This window comes from Dasypus novemcinctus, chromosome 10 (genome assembly GCF_030445035.2).
Source record: "Dasypus novemcinctus isolate mDasNov1 chromosome 10, mDasNov1.1.hap2, whole genome shotgun sequence".
Lineage (NCBI taxonomy): Eukaryota > Metazoa > Chordata > Mammalia > Cingulata > Dasypodidae > Dasypus > Dasypus novemcinctus.
The window spans coordinates 123,793,101-123,818,493 of NC_080682.1; the positions used below are offsets into that span (position 1 = coordinate 123,793,101).

At 37.8% G+C, this 25,393-nt stretch overlaps 1 protein-coding gene across 1 annotated transcript in view; it reads left to right on the top strand.

The window, feature by feature from the left end:
* LOC101438576 (glutamate carboxypeptidase 2) overlaps positions 1–25,393 on the top strand; it is a 67,282-nt gene that overhangs the window by 35,056 nt on the left and 6,833 nt on the right. The window contains exons 11-16 of the mRNA XM_023583883.3: positions 2,047–2,129; positions 5,077–5,140; positions 8,910–8,977; positions 14,101–14,192; positions 15,693–15,783; positions 24,883–25,147. Of these exons, the coding sequence (XP_023439651.2) occupies positions 2,047–2,129; positions 5,077–5,140; positions 8,910–8,977; positions 14,101–14,192; positions 15,693–15,783; positions 24,883–25,147 (663 nt within the window). The remainder of the gene's footprint in view (positions 1–2,046; positions 2,130–5,076; positions 5,141–8,909; positions 8,978–14,100; positions 14,193–15,692; positions 15,784–24,882; positions 25,148–25,393) is intronic.

Here is a 25,393-nt window from a genome sequence, read left to right on the forward strand (position 1 = left end):
TATGTCAATTGTTTAATTTCAGCATTTATTTTTGCACTTATTCACATGATATTTACATTATTGATACTTATATATTGAATTATAAACTTGAGTAAGGGGATTATGCTGCTAGTGGTTGGTTTTTGCAGCTGGCAAGATGTTGATGCATTTCATCATTGTAGAGGACCCAGCAGAATTGGGTTATAAGTCAAAGCCTGCTGTTCAGAGAATTGGAACTGGTCTTTCCTTGGGTTCTTCTAACCTCATACCTCCAGTCAAGTGTGCTAAATAACTGAGGATGTAGAGACTCTAGTCAGGAAAATACCGGTTCTCTTGCATAAGAGGATTTTGTCAAAAGCTTGATATCTGCATTTTCAGGCACCCAACCCTGGTTTGCTGACCCAGAAATTTGACTATCATTTAGCACAACTACTTAACTTTGGGGAATATTCTTAAGAAAACTAAAGTAACATTTCATCCAATGATTGTTTTAAAATTAATCATTACACATTGATAACAGAAACTCCACTCTGTTTACTACCTTGCAAACAGTGTCTAAGCACTATAAAATGTGATCCACATTTTTTGAGCAACAACGAAACTGATGGTAAACTATGTTGTTTGCAGAGTACTTATTTTCTCAGTGAAACAAAGTTTTTCACATGCATTATCTATTTTGCACTCATAGCAACCAGCAAGAAATTAACCAAATTATCTCTGTTCTCATTTTAAAGATAAGTTAACTAGGGTTTATAGGATAAAGTAATTTGCCCAAAGTTTTGTAGGTCGTGTGTGGCAGAGACAGAGAGCCTGAGTTCAAACTCAAATTTCTGGCTACTGATCCAGTACACCACGATGCCTCTCTTTAAAATACAATACAAAAGGGCTCCATTCTTCTTTCTACACAGCTTTTTTATATTTTAAGAAAGCAGCTCTCTGGAGACCTGAGATTACATAGTTTATAAATAGGTAGTGTTCAATATATACAAAAGATTTCATCATTTTGCAAGAAGATTCCCTATGGTAGATACATAGCATCGCTGTGACAACTACAGATTATGCTGAAGAATACAATGATAAGAGATAGTAACTAACAGAGGGGGCCAATGTGGCTCCGTGGTTAAACCACATATGAGGCCCTGGATTCAGTCCCGGCCCTGGTACCTAAAAAAAAAACACGAAAAACAAAAACCTAATAGAAAATTTGAACAATACTGTTAGCAAACAACAGTAATGAAACACTGGGCTCAACAGCTGTAGGATGCACATTCTTAATAAGCACACAATGAAATATTAAATCATGGCAACACTCCATTTTTGGAGCATTTTTTAGTGTTATGTTGAGATCTTTACAAACATTATTCTGTTTAATCCTTCCAGAAATCAAATAGTATACTCATCTTTACACTGTTAGTTCTGTGTACAGAGAGGAATAATTTGAGTTAATTTTACCTTGCTTGTACTGCTTGTGATCGAGAGAACTGGGGTTGGAAAGAAGAGCCTTCTTTAACTAGGACGTCAGTGTTTGTGACCTCCGAGTCTTATGACTTGGACCTGTGTCGGTTTTCAGCCGCAGCGGACATGGATGTTGCTAACTGAGCCCCTGTTGACTAATCCTGGCAGAGAACGGAGTGAAATCACACAACCAGCTGATACCGAACAATTGTTTGTGTGATGCAGGAATAACAGAATTCTAAAGTATTTTCTCTCTGTTATAGCTTATTTCAGAACACTGATCCCATTGTTCTTTCATTCTAGGCAGCTGTGGATCACCAATGCCTTCCTATGCATAGCCTACTAGAATATTTTACCACCCACCAGGATTTTTCCTATGTCTCTCTCTCTCTATTCTGTTTTTAATACATTGGCTAATTTTTGTATTAAAAAAATCAAAAACTTTAATTCTTACAAAGGGAAATTATGTAAGTAAAGACTCTGACCACAATACTCAACCTTCCCAGCACAACTAGTGAAGTATATTTTCCTTGAAGTTTTGTAAGAGCATGTATATATATTATGTGTTTTCTGAGTTTTTACTATATGCATACACACACATATATATTTTAGGATGGAAGCCCAGAAGAACAATTTTATTTGCAAGCTGGGATGCAGAAGAATTTGGTCTTCTTGGTTCTACTGAGTGGGCAGAGGTTAGTTGATAATTTGCTACAAAATATAAATGTTTATAGTGATAATCCAGTCAGGACTTAGAGGATATAAAAACAACATGGTCATTGAGTTGGTTAAATTCACGTGTCAACTTGACCAGGTTATGGGGTCCAGTTGTTTGGTCAAGCAAGCACTGGCCTTGTTTACTGTGAAGATATTTGTGGACTAATCTGTAAATTGATTGCATCTATGGCTGATTACATCTACTCTCAACTGAGTTGATTGCCTTCAACAATGAGATAAGTCTCATCCAATGAGGTGAAAACTTTGAAAGAAGAAGCAGTCAGAAGAGAGAATTCCCATCCCTGTTTTTGCCAGCTTCTCCAGGGGAGGTGATTGAAAACCTTCATGGGAGATCCCACCTTCTGGTCTCCCCTAAGAATTTGAACTTACCCATCCCCACAGTCATGTCAGACAATTCTTAAAAACATTTCACAATATTTACGTCTATCTCCTGTCAGTTTCATTTCCCTAGAGAACCCTAAAACAGTAATCTAGTGAGAAAATATGTAAACTTTTTTTTCAGAAGATATAGTTTAGAAATAAAAAATGAAAATCTTTGGTTACTGAAGAAATAAGTTTAGTTTGAATGTTTTTATCTTCACTTTTTGATACCAAATACCATTGATTGTACACTTTGGATGAATTATATGCTTTATTCATATGTATCAATAAAATTGATTTGTTTAAAAATGATAAATAAGCAGATATTCCAGAAACAAAACTTAAAAGCAAGATAACATAGTCCTACTACCCTTTCCAAAAATAGCTTCTAAAGCCACATTTAAGTACCTCTTGAATATATGCTATAGTAAGATAGACTTTTCACACTTATTTTCCTTATGTCATAATGGTCTAATCTAAATTAAATCATGCTAAAAGCGAGGCAGAAGATACTACCATAGAATATTTACTAGACCCCTTGAAAAGTCATTTTACTTGCATGTATTGTTGGCTTGGTGTAAAATAAAAGCTTTAGCTGTAAATAAATATAAGCAAGTTATGTTTTAAATATTTACTTGGCTCCTATTAGACTTCAGGCATCATGAGAAGTCATGTAAGTTTTGGCTTCTTTGAGAAAAAAAAAATAGAGCTATGGTAAACTAGCTAAATAAAGCGTTTGTAAGAAAGATTTAGACTGGTGTCAGGAGAGCCTAAATACTTTGACCTTGTGATTTTTCTGTTTCAAGTTATTTTTATCACTTAGCATTATCCATTTTTTCTATTTTATTTCTTATGGCCGGAAAGCTTAGAAAATGGCATGTTTGAGAGACTCAGAACCCACACTGATATCTCAAACTGTACTGCACTTCCTTTTGTCAGTTCTAAAAATGTGCAAGTGTGACTATTGACCAATTTATACCATTTTATAGCTGATGGCCTCTGAACTGAGCTGGACCTCCTGTATCAAGGTTTAGAGATATGATTTAACTTTATACATTTGTCAACACTATAAATTTTAAATAGTTCCTTTCCCTATGAATCAGGCAAGGTTCTCTGCTTAAACAATGAGATGTTCATTCGAAGACTACAGTGCAAAGTCTCTCAGGCTGTTCAAGTTTGCTAAGAGAATTTTCTGAATGGCAAACCAGAGTTTAGTTGAGAAATCAATTCCCTTTCCATTTAGCATATAAAGCATGTCAGCCATTTCATCTTAAGATTTTAGTCTTAAACCCGTGTTACTTGTTCATTACCAATAATTTTATTTATTTATTTTAAAAATTTTAACAAATCAATTTTATTGGTACATATTCATAAAGTGTAAATCCATCCAAAGTGTAATCACATATTTGTGCATTATCACTTTATCATTAATTATTCCAATAATAATAATAATAAAAAACAAACAAAACTCATCACCTCTCAATCTCTCTATGCTTCCCTGCTGTACATAACTGCTTTCGTTTTCCTTCTCACTAGCATATTTGTATTTATATTTTGTAAATCAGTCTTATGTAAGCAACATCACTGATATTCATGTTTTACATGAGGTTTTACTATCATGTACAGTACCATGTTACAGTTTTTAGCTTCTTCTTAGTAATATATATATATGACCTTAGACTTTTCCTTTCAACCACTGTCATACCCATACAATACCTCTACAAACAACCTTTATACCGATTCTGCACAGATTAAACCTCAGGTTTCCATTCTCTAACCTCATTTCTATTTTCTGGTGACATATTCTAACTATTAACTCCATGAGTTTACACAATATCTTACGAACCAATAACTTTTATTGAAATTCTTTCAAACCAATTCTTTTGAGACTCTTATATGTTAAATTTATGGTACAATAGGAAAATAAAAATAAATAAATTTATGCTATATTGGGGCCAGTCTAATTTAGAAATTTATGTACAGTGAATTTAATATGCAGGAGATTTTTTCAGGGGTAGTATTTGTATTAGTCAGCCAAAGGGGTGCTGATGCAAAATATCAGAAATTGGTTGGTTTTATAAAGGGTGTTTATTTGGGGTAGGATCTTACAGATACCAGGCCATAAAGCATAAGTTACTTCCCTCACACAAAGTCTGTTTTCACATATTGGAGCAAGATAGCTGCCAATGTCTGCCAGGGTTCCTCCCTTCCCAGGGCTTGCTTCTTTCCAGGTTTAGGGTTCCTCTCTTCCCAGGGCTCCAGCTTAAGACTTCAGCATCAAACTCCAACATCAAAACTCCAACATCAAAAAAACCGTTTAACTCTGTCTTTTGCCATGCCTTTTATCTATAAGTCCCCACCCAGCAAGGGGTTTACATAATTACTTGATCAAGTAAACCTCTGAATCCAATATAACTTCATATGCCCAGAGGAAAAGACCAGTTTGCAAACATAATCCAATATTTCTTTTTGGAATTCATCAATAATATCAAACTGCTACACTATGGCTTTCTGTTCATGGTTTTCTTTCTTTTTTTACTCTAGGAGAATTCTAAGCTCCTTCAGGAGCGTGCTGTGGCCTATGTTAATGCTGATTCTTCTATAGAAGGTGAATTGTTTTGGTCTCCTAGGAAAAGAAGTGGTTATGCTAACAGCAGCAGCAGTTCAAGTCATGGTTTATGCTCTAAAGAAGGAGGAAAATCCTTTAACATTTTGCTAGATAATCTGCCCCTGGTATATCAGTCTGCTATTCCTGACTCATACTCACTTGAACACAAGTTGAGATTTTGGTGTTTTTTTTTGTTTGCTTTTCCTTTACTTTGCACCATGGGGTGCTAATTCAGGAGACCAGCACCTGATATGCTTCATCTGGCTGATTACTGTGTATATGGTAGGAATTTATGCCTCTTGAATGAATGAGTGAATCGTGGGGTGGAAAAATATGTAATTTAGATTTAAAACCCCCAGTTTTATCATCATATCATCCATAAAATTTTTGGCAAGTTACTGATTTCCAAAACTTCATCTTTCCCTTATTTATTTTGTGTTTTTATAATTCAACAAATATTTACATCTTCTCTACACAATGCACATTGCCAGGGGTTCAGAGGAGTCAGAGATTAATAAGGAGCAGTCTCGTGTTCAGGAATTTACAGGCCATTATGATGGTAAAATAAATTAGCCTGGAATTATAATATATGCAGATGCTATGGGAAGGGGATAATCAAAAAGCTCTGAGGGTTCAGAGGAGAGAGAAGTCACAAACTTCAAGAGGAACGTGAGATGAGACAGGCATTTGAGATAGGCTTTGAAGAGTGGGTGTGTTTTTATAAGTTGCGATTCAAACTAAAAGAGATTTTCAGGTTGATTTCCATGGAAATCACAGTCCATCCTCATTACACTCCATCCCCACTAGTCTTCCTTCTCTTCCTCCACCATAAGCAGCTTCCCAGCCATTGCAGTGGTTGTTGCAAGTATTTGAATTGCTTCTCAACACACTCTCTACTTCTTTGATTCTTAACTCTACAGTCTCCCTTGAAATGTTCCTTTCTCAGGGAAGCCATGTCTTTGTAGCACTTAACACTTTCATTATCAAATAATTGTTTCACAAACTGCCTCCCTTACTAGGCTGTATTCTTCAACAAGGAACAGACAGGGTGTTGCTTGTTCACTAGTGGATTCCTAATGTCTCATTAAATAAATATTTGTTGCATGGATGGATTAATGGCTATCTGAAGGAATAAATGAATGAAGGCTAAACTTTTAGAATATGTTCTTTAGTATGGCAGAAATTTACTTTGTGAAAGGTTGGGATATGGCACAGTGATGGAGGCACATCAGCGGTTATATTTCCTTCCAGGTCCACATATGTGAGCTGCATTTTCCTGAAGTTGGTTTCCTGTGCATTTCAGATATACTGCCTCCCTCTCTTAGGTTGATGGCTCAGGGTCTTGCTTTTGACATCACACTGCCTTGCTTTTTCTTCTGGCTCTGCCACTTGCTAGCTGTGTGACCTCAGGTTGTTACTTACTTTCTCAGTTTCCTCCTCTATAACTAGGGTTACTAAGAGTGCCTTTCTCAAAGGACAAAAGGAATTATATTTGTGAAGCTCCCAAACATGTGCCTGGCACCAAGTAAGTGCTCAAACCTTAGCTTTGATTATTATTACTCTTCCTTAGAAATACGTATTAAGATAAAACGCCTGTGCCACACAGAATGAATACCCCAAATGTATGTCCTTCAACCATAAAATAATATTTTCTTTACTGCATTTTTTGGATAAGATTTTTTTAATGTAGTTTTTTTAAATCATTAGGTTTTTCTGATTATGTCATTCACCTTAAAATGCTCCATCATGTCCCTATAATTCTCCAGATCAAGGACAAGTGACCCACGCTCTATGATTGAGATACCGCATTCCTCACTTTTTATATATTTAAAATTTTGTTGATTTTTCATTTCTGAAACAATCTAAGAAATCATATATTCTTGCATTTCACATGTGAAAATACAAAATTTACAATTAAAGCTAAAATGACCACTAAAATAACTCTAAAACTTAACACACTCTACTACTGTCCTCAGTATGGAGCATTTCCATCCTAGTGATGTTCGTACATAGAATTTAGCTCACCCAAGGTACCAGAAGTGTGGCAGGTGCTCTCTTAATTGCTTGACATGTAAAAATTTATTTAATCCTCATAATAACCCTGTGAAATACAAACTTTTATTATCTCTGTTGTGCAAAATAAGAAACTGAGACTGAAAGGGTCAAATCCTTCCCAAAGATCACACAGCTAGTAAAGGGACAAGCTGGAACTCACCAACCGGGCTGGCCGACTTGCACTTGCCCCTCTAGCCACAGTGCTCTCTTGTTTCTTACTATTATATTGTGTAGGTTTTGGAAATCATATTGTAGCTAAACCATTCTGCAACTTTTCCTTTTCACTCAGCAACACATCATGGATAGCTTTCCATGTCAGCTGGTATAGATCTACCTAGTTTAAAAACAAAACTCAACATTATATTCAATAGGGCAGTTTGTGTATTAATTCTCGTTTGGTCAGAATGCTTCTTTTGTTGCAGTAAATATCCTTATCCACACATGTCTTTATCTACACAAGTTGAGGGTTGGGTAGAGACCTACAAATATAATTGGTTGGTCTTGGGATATGTACATTTAAATTGGAGGTAATTCTGCCAAACTCTCTTCCACCTCCAACATAGCTGAGCCAATTTGCATTCATATCACCATTACTTCTGTTTCCAAAACGGCATTGGCTATTTGTACGTATGTAATTCTTCCAGATAAATTTTAGAATTTTGGAATTAGCTTTCAAGTTCCATGACCAATTCTGTTGAGGTGTGACTATTTTTAAGAGCCCAATTTTCACTCTTCCCAGACTTGAATCTTAAGCTTTGGGATAAAAGCTATATTCCGTTCTCTGAATGCATCATGTACTTTTATCTTTTTGGGCATTTGTAAAGACTGTTCCCTTAGCTGCAGATGTCATTCTCTTTTGGCCTGGCTGACATCTAGCTCTAGGAGACTCAGCTCAAGAGCAGCCCCCTTGGGGAAGCCGTCTTCACGATCCTCCCTGGCTCCCATCCTGAGTTAGCTGCCCCACTCTGTGCTCCCACCGCTTCCCAGGGGCACCTCGAGCGGCTGGTCTGCTTGACTTTCACACTCACCAGAAAGAGAATTCCTGAGGACTGCGGACTCCGTCTCGCCTCTCTATTCAGAAACACCCTGGCAGGACCAGGCTCGCAGATTCATTCTTACAATGAGTATTTTATTGGATAAATGTTAAATACCTGGACTGTTTTGTAGGCTGTGGACATGTGGAAGTAAATAGGAGAGTACCTGCTTCCACGGGGAAAATGCATAAAATAAAAAAACAAAAATGTAATTATGTTAGGTAGATAAGTGATATGGAAAAAAATAAAGCAAGATGAGGAAAGAGAGTAGCTAGGATAGGAGGTGGGGAGAATATGCTGTTTTAGGCAGGGTGGTTAGGGTTTCTCAGAAAAGATGACATGCGATCACATGTCTAAATGAGTAGGACAGGCAGGCATAAAGCAAAACACTGTTCCATGCTGAAGGAACAGTGTGTGTGAAGACTCCGAGGTGGGAGAATGCTTGGGGCAGAGTGGGAGATGTTGAAGAGGTGGCCTGCGGTGGTTTTATGTAGGTTTCTTTGTGCCCTGGTGAGGATGTTGAATTTTATTCTAAGTGAGATTGAAAATCATTGGAGATTTTTTATCTGATTTATGTTTTAAAAGGGTCATTCTATCCTGAGAGTTAGCAGTGGTCTCTGAATGAAAGAGTGGAAGAAAGAAAAGAAATAAAATGCAGCAACCCTTTCTTTATCTTTCAGGAAATTATACTCTGAGAGTTGACTGTACACCACTGATGCACAGATTGGTATACAACCTAGCAAAAGAGGTAAAAAAAAAGTCATAAAATTTAAGAAAATTTCAGTTGTGCAAATAATGTTTTTGAGGTGCCATTGTTACATTAAATATGTTGTTTTATATCTTATTGCTTAGTATTTTAAAATATCACGTCCATAGTACATTTTGTCTAAAAACTTGTTTACTTATGTTACCTCATTTCTCCCCTCACCAGTGTGAGGTAGCCTTTGGTTATCATTATGCCCGCTATTCTCATTTTGAAAATGAGGAAATTGAGCTCAAAGAAGATTAGACACCAAGGTCACACAACTTGAACAGTAGCAGAACTAGGACTTGGTTCTATTTTTTTACCACTTAATTTAAAAACTGATCAGTGGAAGCAATTGTATCATGGATGTGGAGATGGTGGCCATGGGAGTTGCTGAAGGCAGGGAGAGGGACGAAGAGGCGTGGTGTTGGGCATTTTTGGGACGTGGGGTTGTCCTGAATGATATTGCAGGGACAGATGCAGGACATTATATACCCTGCCGTAACCCACTGAATGGACTGGGGGAGAGTGTAAACTACAATGTGAACTATAATCCATGCAGTGCAGCAGTGCTCCAAAACATATTCACCAAATGCAATGAATGTGCCACACTGATGAAAGAGTTTGTTGATGTGGGAGGAGCGGGGAGGTGGGGAGTGGGGCCTATGGGAACCTCTCATTTTTTAATGTAACATTAATGTAACATGTATCTTTTTTAAAAAAAGACAATTAAAAAACTTTGCTTAAAAAAACAAAACAAAAGTGATCTGTACTCCTTAATATAGTGGTTCTGGTTAATTCAAGATCCAGGAAGAGTTCCAGGTGTCAAATAATTGAAAAAGAGCACATGCAGAAAAGCCAACTGCTGCCTTCCAGGGACAAATCATCTGAATTTGCAGCAGAGGCTGGGCGAGACCAGGTATCCACCCTCCTGACAGCTGCCTGGGCATCAGTCCCTGGCTGTGAGCCTGGCTGAGAGCTCAGTGTTGTCGTTATTCTGACAGCAGCAGGAGGTATTAGCTGGCCTAATTCCTGAATTCCTTCAAGTCTGACAAGCAACTCTTCCCTTTAATTCTTCTGACCTACAAGTCCACAAATTTCTATGTGGTCGCTTAAGACACTCAAGGCGACCTGCATGCCCTGCCTTTATGTACTCCTTCATAAGCACTAGGATTAGTTCCTGCAAAGCCCAGGCACTGAACTAGCTCCTGGAAATACAGAGACGGAGGGTAGCACCTGCCCTCCAGCCAAGCCCTCCTTCTGGTGGAGAGCCTGGAAAGTGCACAGATCAGTGGAAGAGAATGTCGAGTAATTGCTGCCTAACCTATACAAAGACGAGCTTTTTAATAAAGAATTCAGCTAGGTGATGATCCCCTTACGGAACCTTGTGTGGCTGCGAGGGGCTGCAGCCCTGGCTGGAACCTAAACTCTGTTACGTTGATGTATGGAAGCCACATTATTCTCTCCTGCAGCTGCTCTAAGCCTGGGGAGGGTGCTCTTGAAACACTTTTTTAAAATAAGCTACTTTCTCTTGAGTGTTCAGTGTCATGACACATTCTGGATTGCAACTTTAGAAAACCCCCAAGCAAAGCTGTTTCTGGAGGTCAGGTTCGACTATGTTATGTCCTTATTGCAAGACCTGTACCCCGTGAGTACGTAAAGTGCCTACAATCAGAGGAGCTCTGGACTGGCTTGGGGAGAGCGAGTAGGACAAGACTTCCCTGAGAAACTGTGGCCTGTCCAAGTACGCACAGCGTTCTGGTGAAACGAGCAGAATCTGCAGAGCCCGGTGGCTCTGAGGACTTGGACCCCAAGGCGCTCCTTCTGAGCGGAGCGAGTGCCTGGGGGCTCACTGTGGGGCAGTGGGCTGAGGAGCAGCACGTGGCGCGTGTGTGTCAGGGCTGCAAGGGACTGAATTCCCACCAGTTTGCCTCCGAATGGTATGAATTTATCTGATTTCTTAAAACGATTTTACAAAGCATAGTATTTAGCAGTCAGTATGCGCGTGTGCTCAACATACGTGTGGTTAGAATATATTTTTAAACTTTCTTAGCTTTAACCAGTGCTTGCTGAGTCTGAGGAGAAGATTATTTTCTCAAAATGTTTGACAGTGTAACTGTGTTTATTTTCTTCATTGCATTACAGAACTATCATGCTGTGCACATATAATGATGTCACTAGGATTATACCTTGTTTGATTATTAAATTGAAAAGATGATATATTAGAGATGTAAAAATTTCAAATGTCTTAAACCCATTGCCTTAGCATAGGGACTGCTTGTAGTTTCAATTTCAATTATGTATATTTAGGAATATATATTCCATGTTTTAGTGGCCATTATAATCATGATTTTAGTAAGTATATACATAATATTTTATCATTTTTGTTGCACCATTATTTAATTATTAGATATGATCTACAGATTTTGCATTAAACTTATCACAGATAATGCTACCAAAAACATCTTTATTGATTTATAGTCTTACACATGTTCAATTATTCTTTAGGCTGCATGCTCAAAAGTGGCATTACCAAGAGTGCAATATGTTGTGTTTTCCCTAGTGCTGCTTGTTGGTGCTCTTTCAGCTAGCAAAGGAAAAAGAACTGCAAAGCTTTGTTGGCATATATCTTGAATTATGCAAGATATGAAATATGAGAGGTCTTAGGGAGTATGTCCTCACATAAAATATGCCCTTAACTATTTTTTAAGGTTTATTTTATTGCATAAGTTTTTTAGCATAATGTTTTTTTGTGATTTATTTATCTTTTTTTAAAAAGACAATAAAAAAAGTTGATAAAAGAATTTATCTTATTTACATATTCCCACCCCCCACCCCCTATTGTTTTGCTCTTGCTACCTGCTCCCTGTGTGTTCTTCTGTGTCTGCTTGTCTTTTCTTTAGGTGGCACCAGGAACTGATCCTGGGACCTTCTGGAGTGGGAGAGAGGTGCTCAACCTCTTGCGCCAGCTCATCTCCCTGGTCTGTTGTGTCTCTTATTGTCTCTCCCCTGTGTCTCTTTTTGTTGCATCATCTTCCTGCATAGCTATCTGCACAGGCCAGCACTTCATGTGGGTGAACACTACTATGCTTGAGCCAGCTCTCTGCTCAGGCCAGCTCACTGCACAGGTCAGCCTGCCTTCACCAGGAGGCCCCGGGAAACGAGCCCTGGACCTCCCATATGGTAGCCATATGGAGCTCCATATGGAGCCCAACCACTTGAGCCACGTCCACTTCCCAGCTGTATAAGCCATGGTTCTCTAGAGAAACAGAGTCAACAAGAGAGATCTGTCAGTAGTAAGAGATTTTATCACAATCTCTCACGTGACCGTGGGGATGCACAAGTCCAGGTTCCACAGGCAGGCTGCAACCAGGGGCTCCAATAAAAGTCCAATGAAGATTCTTGATGAGTTCTGGGAGACATTTGTTGTTCAAAGAGCTGGGAAACTCTCCCTGAATGCTGGCATCACTTCCCCATTTAAGGCATTCAACTGATTGGGTTAAGCATCACTCACTGCTGATGGCAATCTCTCTGATTGATGTAATTATACCCAGCTATCTATGACTTACCACTGCAGTAAAGTCAATGATGACTAAAGTACACAAATGTCCTTGTATTACAGTTAGCCCAGTGCTTGCTTGACCAAACAACTGGGCACCATTACCTGGCCGAGATGACACATTAGCCTAACCATGACACCCACCATTAACTTTTTGACTCTTTGCAAATACTCTCCTCTGTCTAAGGAAAAATTAACATAATATCACTTATAGAATATGTATGAAACAGTGTTTCAGACACCTCACCTCCATTGGTTGATATATATATTAGAGTGATAAGAAATCACAAATATAATTTTTTCCAATATCAACTTTTATAAATTACATTTATTTATTTTATAAAAGCAACTCTTGCTCATTAGAGAAAGTTGGAGTAAAGAAAAGTAGAGGGAGCAGATATGGCTCAAGCAATTGAATGCCTGCCTTCCCACATGGGAAGTCCCAGGTTAGGTCCTTGGTGCCTCCTAAAAACGAACAACAAGTAAACAAACAAACAGCAAACAAAGGGGAGCTGATGTGGCTCAGTGGTGGAGCATCAGCTTCCCACATTTGAGGTCCTGGGATCAATCCATGGCCCTAGTAGCTCAAAAATTAAAAGAAAAAAAAGCAACTAGAAAGAAGGGAGGGCTATCCTATTTTCACCAAAGACAAGCTCATTGCTCTAATTCTTTTCAGTTTCTTCCCACATTTGTCTGTTTAAAACAATTTTTGAGCATCATTTTTTAAAACATAAATTACATATATTTTTTACATAGTTCACATCTTATATTTTCACATCCTCCTAAAGAAAGAGAATTAATCTGAAACAATCCATTTGTTAATTACTTAAGATACCATAATTTGCCTCATATTTTACCACTTTCCATATTATATATAAAAGCTTAAATATCCAAAACATGATATTTCAAAGAATTCCCATCATTCATGTACTTTAATATAAATGCTGAGTTTTGTTATTTTTGTGTACTAGCTCAGTTGGTGCTACTCTGCCACAATAGAAAAATCTACTCTCTATGTCAGGTTTGAAATTATGATGGCTGGCAGATTTTTGTTTTGTTTTGGCTTGATTGTTTAGAGAGTGGTTTATGTTTCAAAATGTATTGGTAAAGTGGAAATTTAGTATTATATTTTTATATCAGTATTTGAAATTGGCCTTTTATGGAATAAATGGAGCTATACTGTCTTTCATATAAAAGTTTTGTGTACAGTTTATATGATGGAATGGAATTACTTTGTTGCTTTATTTATTCATGTTTTTCAAGTTAAGATATTGGCACAACTTCATCTAAAGACAAAGACTTGGTATTAATTTAGTGTAGCCCTTTTATAATACACTTAATTCTCTTTTTAAATAATAGAGTTTGGACGTACATAATAACATGAGCACCTGTCCGTATTGTTAGAAACTTATCATAATGCCTAATGCCTGCTCATGTATGGTTTCTCTCCCTTATTTGCTGAATCATAACTTAACTATACTTTCCCTGGCTAAAGGACAGACATTAGGTGTAAATATATCTATGTCTGATTTATAAGTATTCCCTTTTTTCCTTTTAATTCCTGCAGCTCCAAAGCCCCGATGAAGATTTTGAAGGCAAATCTCTTTATGAGAGCTGGAAAGAAAAGAGTCCTTCACCTGATTTTTTTGGCAGGCCCAGGTAAACAAAACAAAACACAAAAACTGCTGAATTCAGCAATGGGTTGCGTTAAAAATGAAAAGATTTTTTTTTTCAATCTTTAATAATAAAAATTTAACTCTTCAAAGTGCTCTAAGATGTTGCAGTGATGGGTACAGGCCATTGTATAGTTTGTCATAACCTACAAAATTGTGCAGGACAGAGCGTAAACTGTAATGTAAGCTGTAGTTCATGGTTAGTGGCACTGCTTCAATATGTGTTCATCAATTGTAACAAATCTACCACACTAACGAGGGACGTTGTTAATGTGGGAAGTGTGGGAGGGGTAGGAAGTGGGGCATATGGGAATCCCCTATATTTTTTGTGTAACATTTATGTAATCTAAAATATCTTAAAAATTTTTTAAATGTCATTTTTAAAAAGCTCTAAAACCTAATAGAGTAAAAATACTTCAGTTAGTAATATGCCCACTTTGTAGTTAAATCTGCGTGTCATCAAAAATGGTTCTCTTGGGAAGTGGACTTGGCCCAATGGATAGGCGTCCTCCTACCACATGGGAGATCCTCAGTTCAAACCTCGGGCCTCCTTGACCGATGTGGAGCTGGCCCATGTGCAGTGCTGATGCTTGCAAGGAGTGACCTGCCACGCAGGGGTGTCCCCCATGTAGGGGAACCCCACATGCAAGGAGTGTGCCCTGTAAGGAGATCCATCCAGCGCAAAAGAAAGTGCCTGCCCAGGAATGGTGCCACACACATGGAGAGCTGACACAACAAGATGATGCAGCTAAAGGAAACACAGATTCCCAGTGCTGCTGATAAGGATAGAAGTGGTCACAAAAGAACACACAGTGAATGGACACAGAGAGCATATGACTCGGGGCGGGGGGAGAGAAATAAATAAAAAAGAAATCTTTAAAAAAAATGGTTCTCTTTTGAAAAGCCAATATATACACATGGTACAAAAGTCAAAGGTTAAATAATATTTTTTATGGTGAAAAGTAGTCCCCCCTCCAATTTTTGTCCCCTAGCCACACTGTAATTATTTTACAGTTAACAAATATTTTGTTACTCCAGTAAAGATAAATATATATCATTCCATCATTGATTGAATGCTGGTTGAAGCAACTGAAAAGGATTCAACATTGCAATAGTTTGGGGTTAAGATACAAAGATAACCAATAATTTAAATTATTAAAGATAGGATTTATGTCTGAATTTTTTCCTTTTTATATGAATAGCAAACATAGACAATAAAATTAATTTAATGAAGTAATCCACTGGAAAATATTTCCAACTTTATTTATCTTAAAGATAGTGTGACATAAATTGTCACCACTGCACAAAACAGTCTTATGGAAAGAGATGTTTTATAATCAGAGTTAATATTCCACTCAAACTTTACACTGTATATATCCGAACAATTATATTTATAGCAGTAAGAATGGAGTTTAGTTTAATTAAACCTTTAATCTGTGCCTGATGAGATTTCTCTGAAATAATACTGTCATTCTGTCTCTAAAAGGATTAACAAGTTGGGATCTGGTAATGATTTTGAAGTTTTTTTCCAAAGACTTGGCATAGCTTCAGGCAGAGTACGTTATACTAAGCATTGGGTAAGTCTGTATCAATAAATTCTTCAAGATTACTTATAAATGTATTTTAGCTTAACAAATAATTCTGACCAAAAAAAAAAAACTTGACTCAACTACAGGAATAGAGGGATTTGAGAAGAGAGGAAGGAGTCTGGATGGTTAAGATTGTGCTATCTCTACCTGGGTTAGTTCTCATTTGGTGTCCTGAGCCCTTTATGAAATCATGGGTCAGTTTGCACCAATACACATCTGCAAATTTGAACCTCCAAGCACAACCTTAAACACACAGTTTCTGTTGCATTTGGTGGCACTTCATTCCACCAGTCATTTAAGTTTGAAATGCAACAATTGTCTGTGACTCCTCTCTGCCCATTGTCATTGAAATTTAATCAGTATCAAGACTGCCTGTGTTTGGATTATGATCTCTTATTGTATCTCCAATCATTAAATGTGAAGAGAAGGCCGCGTTAAGACAGGAAAGGGCCCAGTACCCAGTGAGCGTTTACACGTCATGATTCCTTTCTCTTTGTTGTTGAGGCTGGTGATTTTCTAGATTTTTTTTTTTTGATCAAAGTAACATATGTGTGTCTTTTATAAAATGTCAAGTATTTCGACAAGGGCTTATAATGAAAATCAGAGGTCCCTCATTCCAACTTCATGCTCATCCCACCCCTAATCCCATTCATCAGCTGAAAACTCTTGCAACTTGTTTATTAGTTTCTTCCTACCTCTGTATCCAGGTTTATAAATAATACATTTATGTGGTGGCTTTTAATTTTCAGTTTTTATCCATTTATTTCTTGCTGAGAAATCTGATGCTATTTGATTCCTGATTCATTGTCTTTCATTTTTTAAGAAAGATTTTAAAGAAGATTCTAATATCTTCTCTTCTGCCCAGTCTTTGTGCCCTGCTCTACAGTTTGCCGTGGCATAGTGTCATTTTCCATTCTGTGGGCTGGGCTGATATTGGGCCATCCAGTCTGGAAACCAGTATTTTTCCATCCTAGGTAATGATTTTTTTCCGTTTGAATTTTCTTCCTCCTTTCCGCTTTTTAAAAATAATTTATTGAAGTATGTCACTCATACAGAAACATACATAAACAGTAAGGATATAGTAATAGATGTGAACTTACAAAACAAACATACATGACACCATACAGGATTCCCACCACCAATACTTGATGGTTGTGAAACATTTTTAACTAATGATGAAGGAGCATCCTCAAAATATTAATACTAATTAAAGTATCTTACATTTTTCCCCAACCCACCCTATTATTATTATTTTTATATCATTTATACATGAACATACATAAACAATAAATGTATAGTAAAAGTTGTGAACTTACAAAGCAGACACACATGTCATCATACTGTGGTTGCATACATCAACCCACCACCACCACCTTGCATTGTTGTGAGACGTTTGTTACAGATCGTGAAAGAATATCATCAAAACCTTATCATCAAAACTACTAACTATATCTTACATTCGGTGTATTTTCCCCCCAACCCACTCTACTATTATTTTTTAAAATATATTTTTAATAGAGAAGTTGTAACAATCATGCATATGTACAGAATTCCCATACTACAACCCTCTATCAACTCCCCACACCAAGGTAGAACACTTGTTACAGATCATAACATAATATTGTCAGACTGTTACCACTAACCATGGTCCATGGTATACATTTGGCACACTTTTTCCATTCTCCCCCCCATTATCAACACAGTGCATCTTTGGGATAGATGCGTGAATGTTAAAGTATTGCTGTTGACTACAGTCCATAGGTCATTCCAGTTGTATTTTTTGTACTTTTTCCATGCTGTTCCACATTCGCACCACCCTGCAAGAGTGACATACTTTTCCTTTAGCTCGCAAAGGACACTCCTGCATCTGGACCATCAACCAAATTCTCATTCACCTCTGGGTTTACTGTGTTATTCAGTCCCTGGATTATTCTCTAGCTTTCTTTCAATTGACATTTACATCCCTAGACTACCCTTTCCAGCCACATTCCAATTTATAAACCAGATGTTACTCACTAAAATGTATTACCATCAACTCTATACATATCCACTTTTATAGTAAATTTAATTAAAACTTCTACATACATTAAGCATCGGTAGTCTATCTCAGTCCTTCTCTTATCTCCTTTAAGAATCAACCACCTACCACCAGGTCTTGAAGATATTTTCCTACATTTTCTTCTAGAGACTTTATGGTTCTTGCCTTTTTTTTTATTTATTTATTTTATTTTATTTATTCCCCCCTCTCCCCATTCTCCCCATTGTCAGCGCTCTGTGTCCATTTGCTGTGTGTTCTTCTGTGTCTGCTTGTATTCTCATTAGGCAGCTCTGGGAACCAATCCTGGGACCTTCCAGAGTGGGAGAGAGGCGATTACTCTCTTGCTCCACCTCAGCTCCCTGTTCTGCTATGTCTTCTTATTTTCTCTCCTCTGTCTTTTGTTGTGTCATCTTGCTGTGCCAGCTCTCCGCGTTGGCTGGCACTCCTGTGTGGGGTGGCATTCCTGCGTGAGTCGGCACTCTGCATGGGCCAGCTCACTGCGTGGGTCAACTTGCCCTCACCAGGAGGCCCTGGGCATCAAACCCTGGGCCTTCTATATGGTAGACAGGAGCCCAGTTGGTTGAGGCACATCCATTTCCCAGTTCTCACTTTTTTATTTAGGTTTTTGATCCATTTTGTGTTAATTTTTGGATAAGGTGTGAGATAGGTGTCCTCTTTATTTCTTTTGGCTATGGATATCCAGTTCTCCCAGAACCATTTGTTCTGCCCGATCTGGGTGGGTTTGACAGGCTTATCAAAAATAATTTGACCAGAGGAACCAGCAATAAATGAAATTTTTAAAAAAACATTGGAATCATATAATACCAGATTTGAGGAGGCAGAAGAGAGGATTGGTGAGCTTGAAGAAATGGCCTCTGAAAGTGAACATACAAAAGAACAGATGAAGAAAAGAATGGAAGAAATTGAATAAAGTTTCAGGGAACTAAATGACAGCAAAAGGCATGCAAACATTCATGTCATGGGTGTCCCAGAAGGAGGAGAGAAGGGAAAAGGGGCGAAGGAATATTTGAAGAAATAATGGTAGAAAATTTCCCAACCCTATTGAAGGACATAGATATCCCTATCCAAGAAGCACAACATACTCCCATCCAAAAAAATCCAAATAGACCAACTCCAAGACACATACTCATCAGAATGTCAAAGGCCAAAGACAGAGAATTCTGAGAGCAGCAAGAGAAAAGCAATGCATAATATATAAGGGATATCCAATAAGATTAAGTGCTGATTTCTCACCAGAAACCATGGAGGCAAGAAGACAGTGGTCTGATATATTTAAGATACTACAAGAGAAAAACTTCCAGCCAAGAATCTTATATCCAGCAAGACTGTCTTTCAAAAATGAGGGTGAGATTAGAATATTCACAGACAACTGGAAGAACATTCCATGCTCATGGATTAGAAGACTAAATTTCGTTAAGATGTCAATTCTACTCAAATTGATATACAGATTTAATGCAATCCCGATAAAAATTCCACCAGCATTAAAGAAAAAATTGAAAATATGATCATTAAATTTATTTGGAAGGGTAAGGAGTCCTGAATAGCCAGAACCATCATAAAAAAGAAAAGTGAACCCTCATCTCCAGACTTTAAATCATAATACCTACCTATAGTGGTAAAAACAGCATGGTACTGGCCTAAAGACAGACACAGTAGACCAATGGAACCAAATTTATGGTTCAGAAACAGACTCTCACAGGTATTGTCAAGTGATTTTTGACTAGCCTGTCAACTCACACAGCTGGGGCAGAATAATCCATTCAACAAATGGTGCTGAAAGAATTGGATATCTGAATTGGATAGCTGAAAGAAGGAAAATGAACCCCTATCTCATACCTTATCGAAAAATTAACTCAAAATGGATCAATAACCTAAAAATAAAAGCAAGAACCGTAAAACTTCCAGAAGAAATTATTAGAAAATATCTTTAAGACCTGGTAGTAGGTGGTGGATTTTTAAAGGAGATAAGAGGAGGACTGAGTGGACTACTGATGTTTAATATATGTAGAAGTTTTAATTAGCTTTACTGTAAAAGTGTGGAAATGTATAGAATGGATGGTAACACAGTGAGTAACAGCTACTGTATAAATGGGAATGTGACTGAAAATGGTAGTCTAGTTAAATAAATGCCAATTGACAGAACACTGGAGAATAGCCTAGGAACTGGATTGCCCAGTAAACCAAGAGGTGGATGAGAATTGTGGTTGATGGTACAGATGCAAGAGTGTCCTTTATGAGCTAGAGCAAATGTATTTCACTGCTGCAGGGTGTTGGGAATGTGGAGAAGCATGGGAGAAGTACAGCTGGAGTGACCTATGGACTGTGGTTAGTAGTAATAATATTCTTGCATCTATGTGAAAGACGTACTGTGTTGATACTGAGGCAGTGTGGAAAATGTGAGCCAAATGTACACTGTGGACATGGTAATAATTAGATATTATTTTATCTGTAGCAAATGACACACCACATTGTGGTGTGTTGATAGGGGGTGTTGTTTGGGAATTCTGCACATGTGCATGATTGTTTTATAAGTTTACAACTTCTGTCATAAAAAATATATTTAAAAAATAATAATAGGGTGAGTTGGGAGAAAAACAAATGAAATGTAAGATAAGGACTATGATTAGTAGTATGATTTTGACAATATTCCTTCATAATTTGTAACAAATGTCTTACGACAATGCAAGGTGTTGGTGGAGGGCTGATGTATGGGACCTCTGTATGATGTTATGCATGCTTGCTTTGTAAGTTCACAACTTATGCTATACACTTAATTGTTTACATATGTTCATATATAAATGATATAAGCTAATAATAATAGTAGGAGTGGTTGGGGGAAAGTACTTTATTTAGTAGTAATATTTTGACAATGCTCTTTAATCATTAGTTTAAAAGGTTTAGCAAGAATGCAAGTTATTGGTGGTAAGGTGAGTTCTGAGAGTCCTGTATGATGTTATGTATGTTTGTTTTGTAAATTAACAACTATTATTATACACTTATTTTTTTGTGGGTTTATGTATGAGTGATATACTTCAATAAATTAAAAAAAAACAAAAAACTTGACCATACATATAAGGATCTGTTTTTGAACCATCAATTCAGTTTCGTTGGTCTCTGTGTCTGTCTTTATGCCAGTATCATGTTCTTTTTACCACTGTAGCTAGGTAATATGATTTAAAGTCCAGAAGTGAGAGTCCTCTAACTTCACTTTTTCCTTTTTAAGAAGTTTTGGCTGTTCAGGACCCTTCCAAATAAATTGAATATTTGTGTTTTCCATTTATTTTTAAAATGCTGGTGGAATTTTTATCAGGATTCTGTTGAATCTGTATATCAATTTGGGTAGAATTGATATCTTAATATTTAGTCTTCTAGTCCATGAGCATGGAATTTTCTTCCAATTATTTAGGTCTTTTAAAATTTCTTTTAATAGTGCATCATAGTTTTTTTTAAATACAAGTGGTTAATACATTGTTGGTTAAGTGTGTTCCTAAATACTTGATTCTTTTAGTTGTTATTGTTAATGGAATTTTTTGCCCTGGCTTCCTCCTCAGATTGCACATTTTCATCACTCTTTTGAGACTTTTAGTTAGTTTTACTGATAAAATCTTCAATTCTAGACTCTCTTCCAAGCCTCTCCCTCATCTTTTCTTTTCAGACTATATCACATCATTTAGATCTCTTGGTTACAAACTCTGTAAGTTTCTGTTTATCTGTGAATATTCTAAATTAACCCTCATTTTTGAAAGACAGTCTTGCTGGATATAAGATTCTTGGCTGGAAGTTTTCTCCTGCAGTGTCTTAAATATATCATGCCACTATCTTCTTGGCTCCATGTTTCTGATGAGAAATTGGCATGGATCTTATTACGTATTCCTTATATGTTATGCATTGCTTTTCTCTTGCTGCTCTCAGAATTCTCTCTTTGTATTTGACATTTGACATATTCATTAGTATGTGTCTCGGAGTTGTTTTATTCAGATTTATTCATATGGGAGTACATTGTACTTCTTGGACACGGAAATCTATGTCCTTCAATAGAGTGGGTAATTTTCTACCATTATTTCTTCAAATACTCCTTCTGCCCCTTTTCCCTTCTCTTCTCCTTCTGGGACACCCATGAAATGTATGTTTGCATGTTTCTTGCTGTCATTTAGTTTCCTGAGACCTTGTTCAATTTTTTCCATTCTTTTTTTCATCCGTTCTTTTTATGTTTGCTTTCAGAAGCCATTTCTTCAAGCTCACCAATCCTTTCTTCTGCCTCCTCAAATCTGCTATTATATGATTCCAATGTTTTTTAAATTTTAAATTGTACCTTTGATTCCCATAAGATCTGCTGTTTTTCTGTGAATGCTTTCAAATTCTTCTTTGTGCCGATCCAGTATCTTCCTAATATCCTTATCTTTTTCCATCTCATTGAATTTATTAAGGAGATTTGATTGAACATCTGTGTTTAGTTGTCTCAACTCCTTTATGTCATCGGGAGGCTTTTCTTTTTCCTTTAATTGGGCCATATCTTCCTGTTTCTTGGCATGGATTGTAATTTTTTGTTGGTGTCTTGGCATCTGGCTTGCTAGATGTATTTATTCTGCATGCAGTTTTTCTCTTTAGTTTAGGGCTTTCTTGCCTTTCTCCTTTGCTGGTTGTGTAGTAGGAATCAAGGATGTAGTTGGTGCTATAAACTGTGTAGCCTCAAGCTGCCCTCATTGCCCCAGGCACTGATGAAGCGTCTCCCAACTTTCTCCTTTGCCAGGGCCAGGACAGAATCACAGCTGTGTGGAATAATTCAAGTCATGCAGGCTTAGACTTTACTTGCTCAGAAAGACTGATGAAGATTCATGCCCCTTTCTCCCCTGCCTGGGGTGGAGATGGAGCTGCAGGTCTGGGCAGCAACCTTTCCTGTGTGGGTCCAGAATGATCGCAATTGCTGAGGTAGACTTCTGACTATTCAGTCTGTGTCAGCTGAATGGACCTGCAGTTACCAGGCTAGGGTGGTGCAGGGTCCACCCACCTCCTCCCTGCCAGAGGTGGAGCTAAAGCGTAGGCTGAGGCTGCAGGACTGTCTGGGTAAAATAAGCCAGTCCTACCATCACTGAGACTCTCAGTCAGCCCTGTCCCCACCCCCCACCATGCCAGGGGTAGAGTCAAAATGGCACTCACCTGCCTCTTTTCTGACTTGGACAGGTTCAAACCCTAGCTATTCCCAGTGTTACACTTCAGCCAGCTGAACCCACCAATCATAGCCAAAGTCAGCATCCAGCAGCCTCCTTATCCCCCATTTCCAGGAAATTGAGCTTCCAGCTATAGCCACAGAACAGCTCCTGACGAATCCTGCACAGCCAGAGTTGGAGGCGTGGCCTATATTTTCCTGGAGAGGCTGGTGCAGGTCCCTCCAGCTTCCTCCCTGCTGGAGGTGGGGCTTAGGCTAAAGCTACAATCCAATATGGGTGGAGAGAAGCTGGTTCCTACGGTCACTGATGTCCAGTCTGCCCCACTTCCCCTTGTGCCAGGTGTGGAGTTAAGATGATGCCTCCCTGCCTCTTTCTCACTTGGACAGGCTCAAACTTTAGCTGTTCTCAGGATTATTCTGTAGCCTGCTGAATTTACTCCTCAGTAGCTGAAGTTGGTGCCAAACCATCTCTTCCTCCTCTACTTTTGGGAAATAGAGCTTTCAATTCCAGCCACGGAACAGCTCCCGAGGCGGTTTGTGCCTCCATGGAGGGTGGGCACTGGCCTCCAGGCCATGGAGCTCTCTATTCAGGAATCTTCTCTGCAGATGGGCAGTCTCCTCCTCCCACTCTTCCAGGGATGTTGCAGGATGCTCTTCTGGTCTCCTGGAGCCCCCAGACAGGTACTTCAGCTAGCTCTGGGTGATCATTAACTGCCCTATAGTGGGAGCTGACTTCAGGAGCTTCTTACTCTGCCACCATCTTGCTGGTTGTCCCTTTCCACTTTTTTGAAGTATTATCAGTTTCTTTTTTAGCATCTGGGACTATCCTCTGAGATATATATATCTCAGTGATTTTAATTTGAGTCTTTTTCCACTTGCTGGAATAATTCTCTCAACCTAATCATGCATTTTTTTTACTTGCATGTTTTTCTTCTGTTCTCTGCAGTACCTCCTTAATCTAAGTTTAGCTGACTTTATTTTAGTTTATTTGCTCTACATCTTTGAATTTAAAGGCTATGTTTCAAATACCCGGGCATCCTTGGCAACCTGCCTTATTTAAGAATGAGCAGTGACACACTGATGAAGCTCTGGAGTGGCACCTGTCAAATGGGAAGCTTCCCTAAAAGTACTTTGTAATCAGCCCTGAAGCCTGGACTCAGATCCCGGCAGGTAATTGCAGAGACCCGGTCTCTTCAGCACACCACTGAGTAAAGTGCTCTTTCACTTCAGTAGGAAAAACAGGCACTGCCGACAATGGGCAAAGGGTATAAACTGACCTTTCAGTCTGAAGAGCGTTTCCCTCTTCTTGCTTGTTGTGTATTCTCTTGGTTTTCTTTAATCACATCTGAGCACTTCTTCCCTCTGTTTTGTGAGATTTGGCACCCACCACTGAACCCCTCACTCCTCCAGCTCTCCACTCTTCAGCACACTGCTTGTCAGAGCTTCATTCGCCCATGGTATTTCAGTGACTTCAGAATTTGCTCTATTACCCTATGTAATTTGTAAAATGCTTACTTGTTCACATTTAACAAATCCGTGACTCTTCTTGTTATTTTTTACTCCAATGCAACATTGCCTTTGTTTCAGATTCTTCACACAATTCCATATCTCTTGTATACTTAACAGGCAAGCCTGTTAGGGCTTTATAAGAGAATTTTATTACAATATTATTTTTCTTGTACATGTAATTAAATGCTACAAACCTGGAGTTTGTTTAACTATTATACCAGCCCTTTAGCAAATGGCTTATTGAATTCCTTATGTTCATTCCTTTATTCATCACTGACCAAACATTCTTCCTCATATTAATAGCAAATTTGGTATTATGTATTTTATTATATTTTATTGATTTTTTTTGTAGGCACAAAGTGCATTAAGTGGCTATCCATTGTATCACAGTGCCTATGAAACATATGAATTGGTGGAAAAGTTTTATGATCCAACATTTAAGTATCATCTCACTGTGGCAAAGTTTCGAGGAGGAATGGTTTTTGAACTAGCCAATTCCATTGTGCTTCCTTTTGATTGTCAAGATTATGCTGTGGTTTTAAAAAAGTATGCCGACCAGATCTACAATACTTCGATGAAACATCCTCATGAAATGAACACATACAGTGTATCATTTGGTATGTCACACTTCTTTTTTTCAAATTCGTTATCTAAATGCATTTATTCACCTCTAAAACACATTGATCTATCTTGGTTCATTTATTAATTATTGCTATTCCATATGAACAAATGTTCTGTTTATGTCCATTAATGTATTTTTTCTATTGGTGTTCATATCTTGTAATATACAGATGTAAATCTCTTGTAAAATACAAAAGGTAGACAATGGTTTTCCATAAAGTTGCCTTTGTTTAAACTGTAGA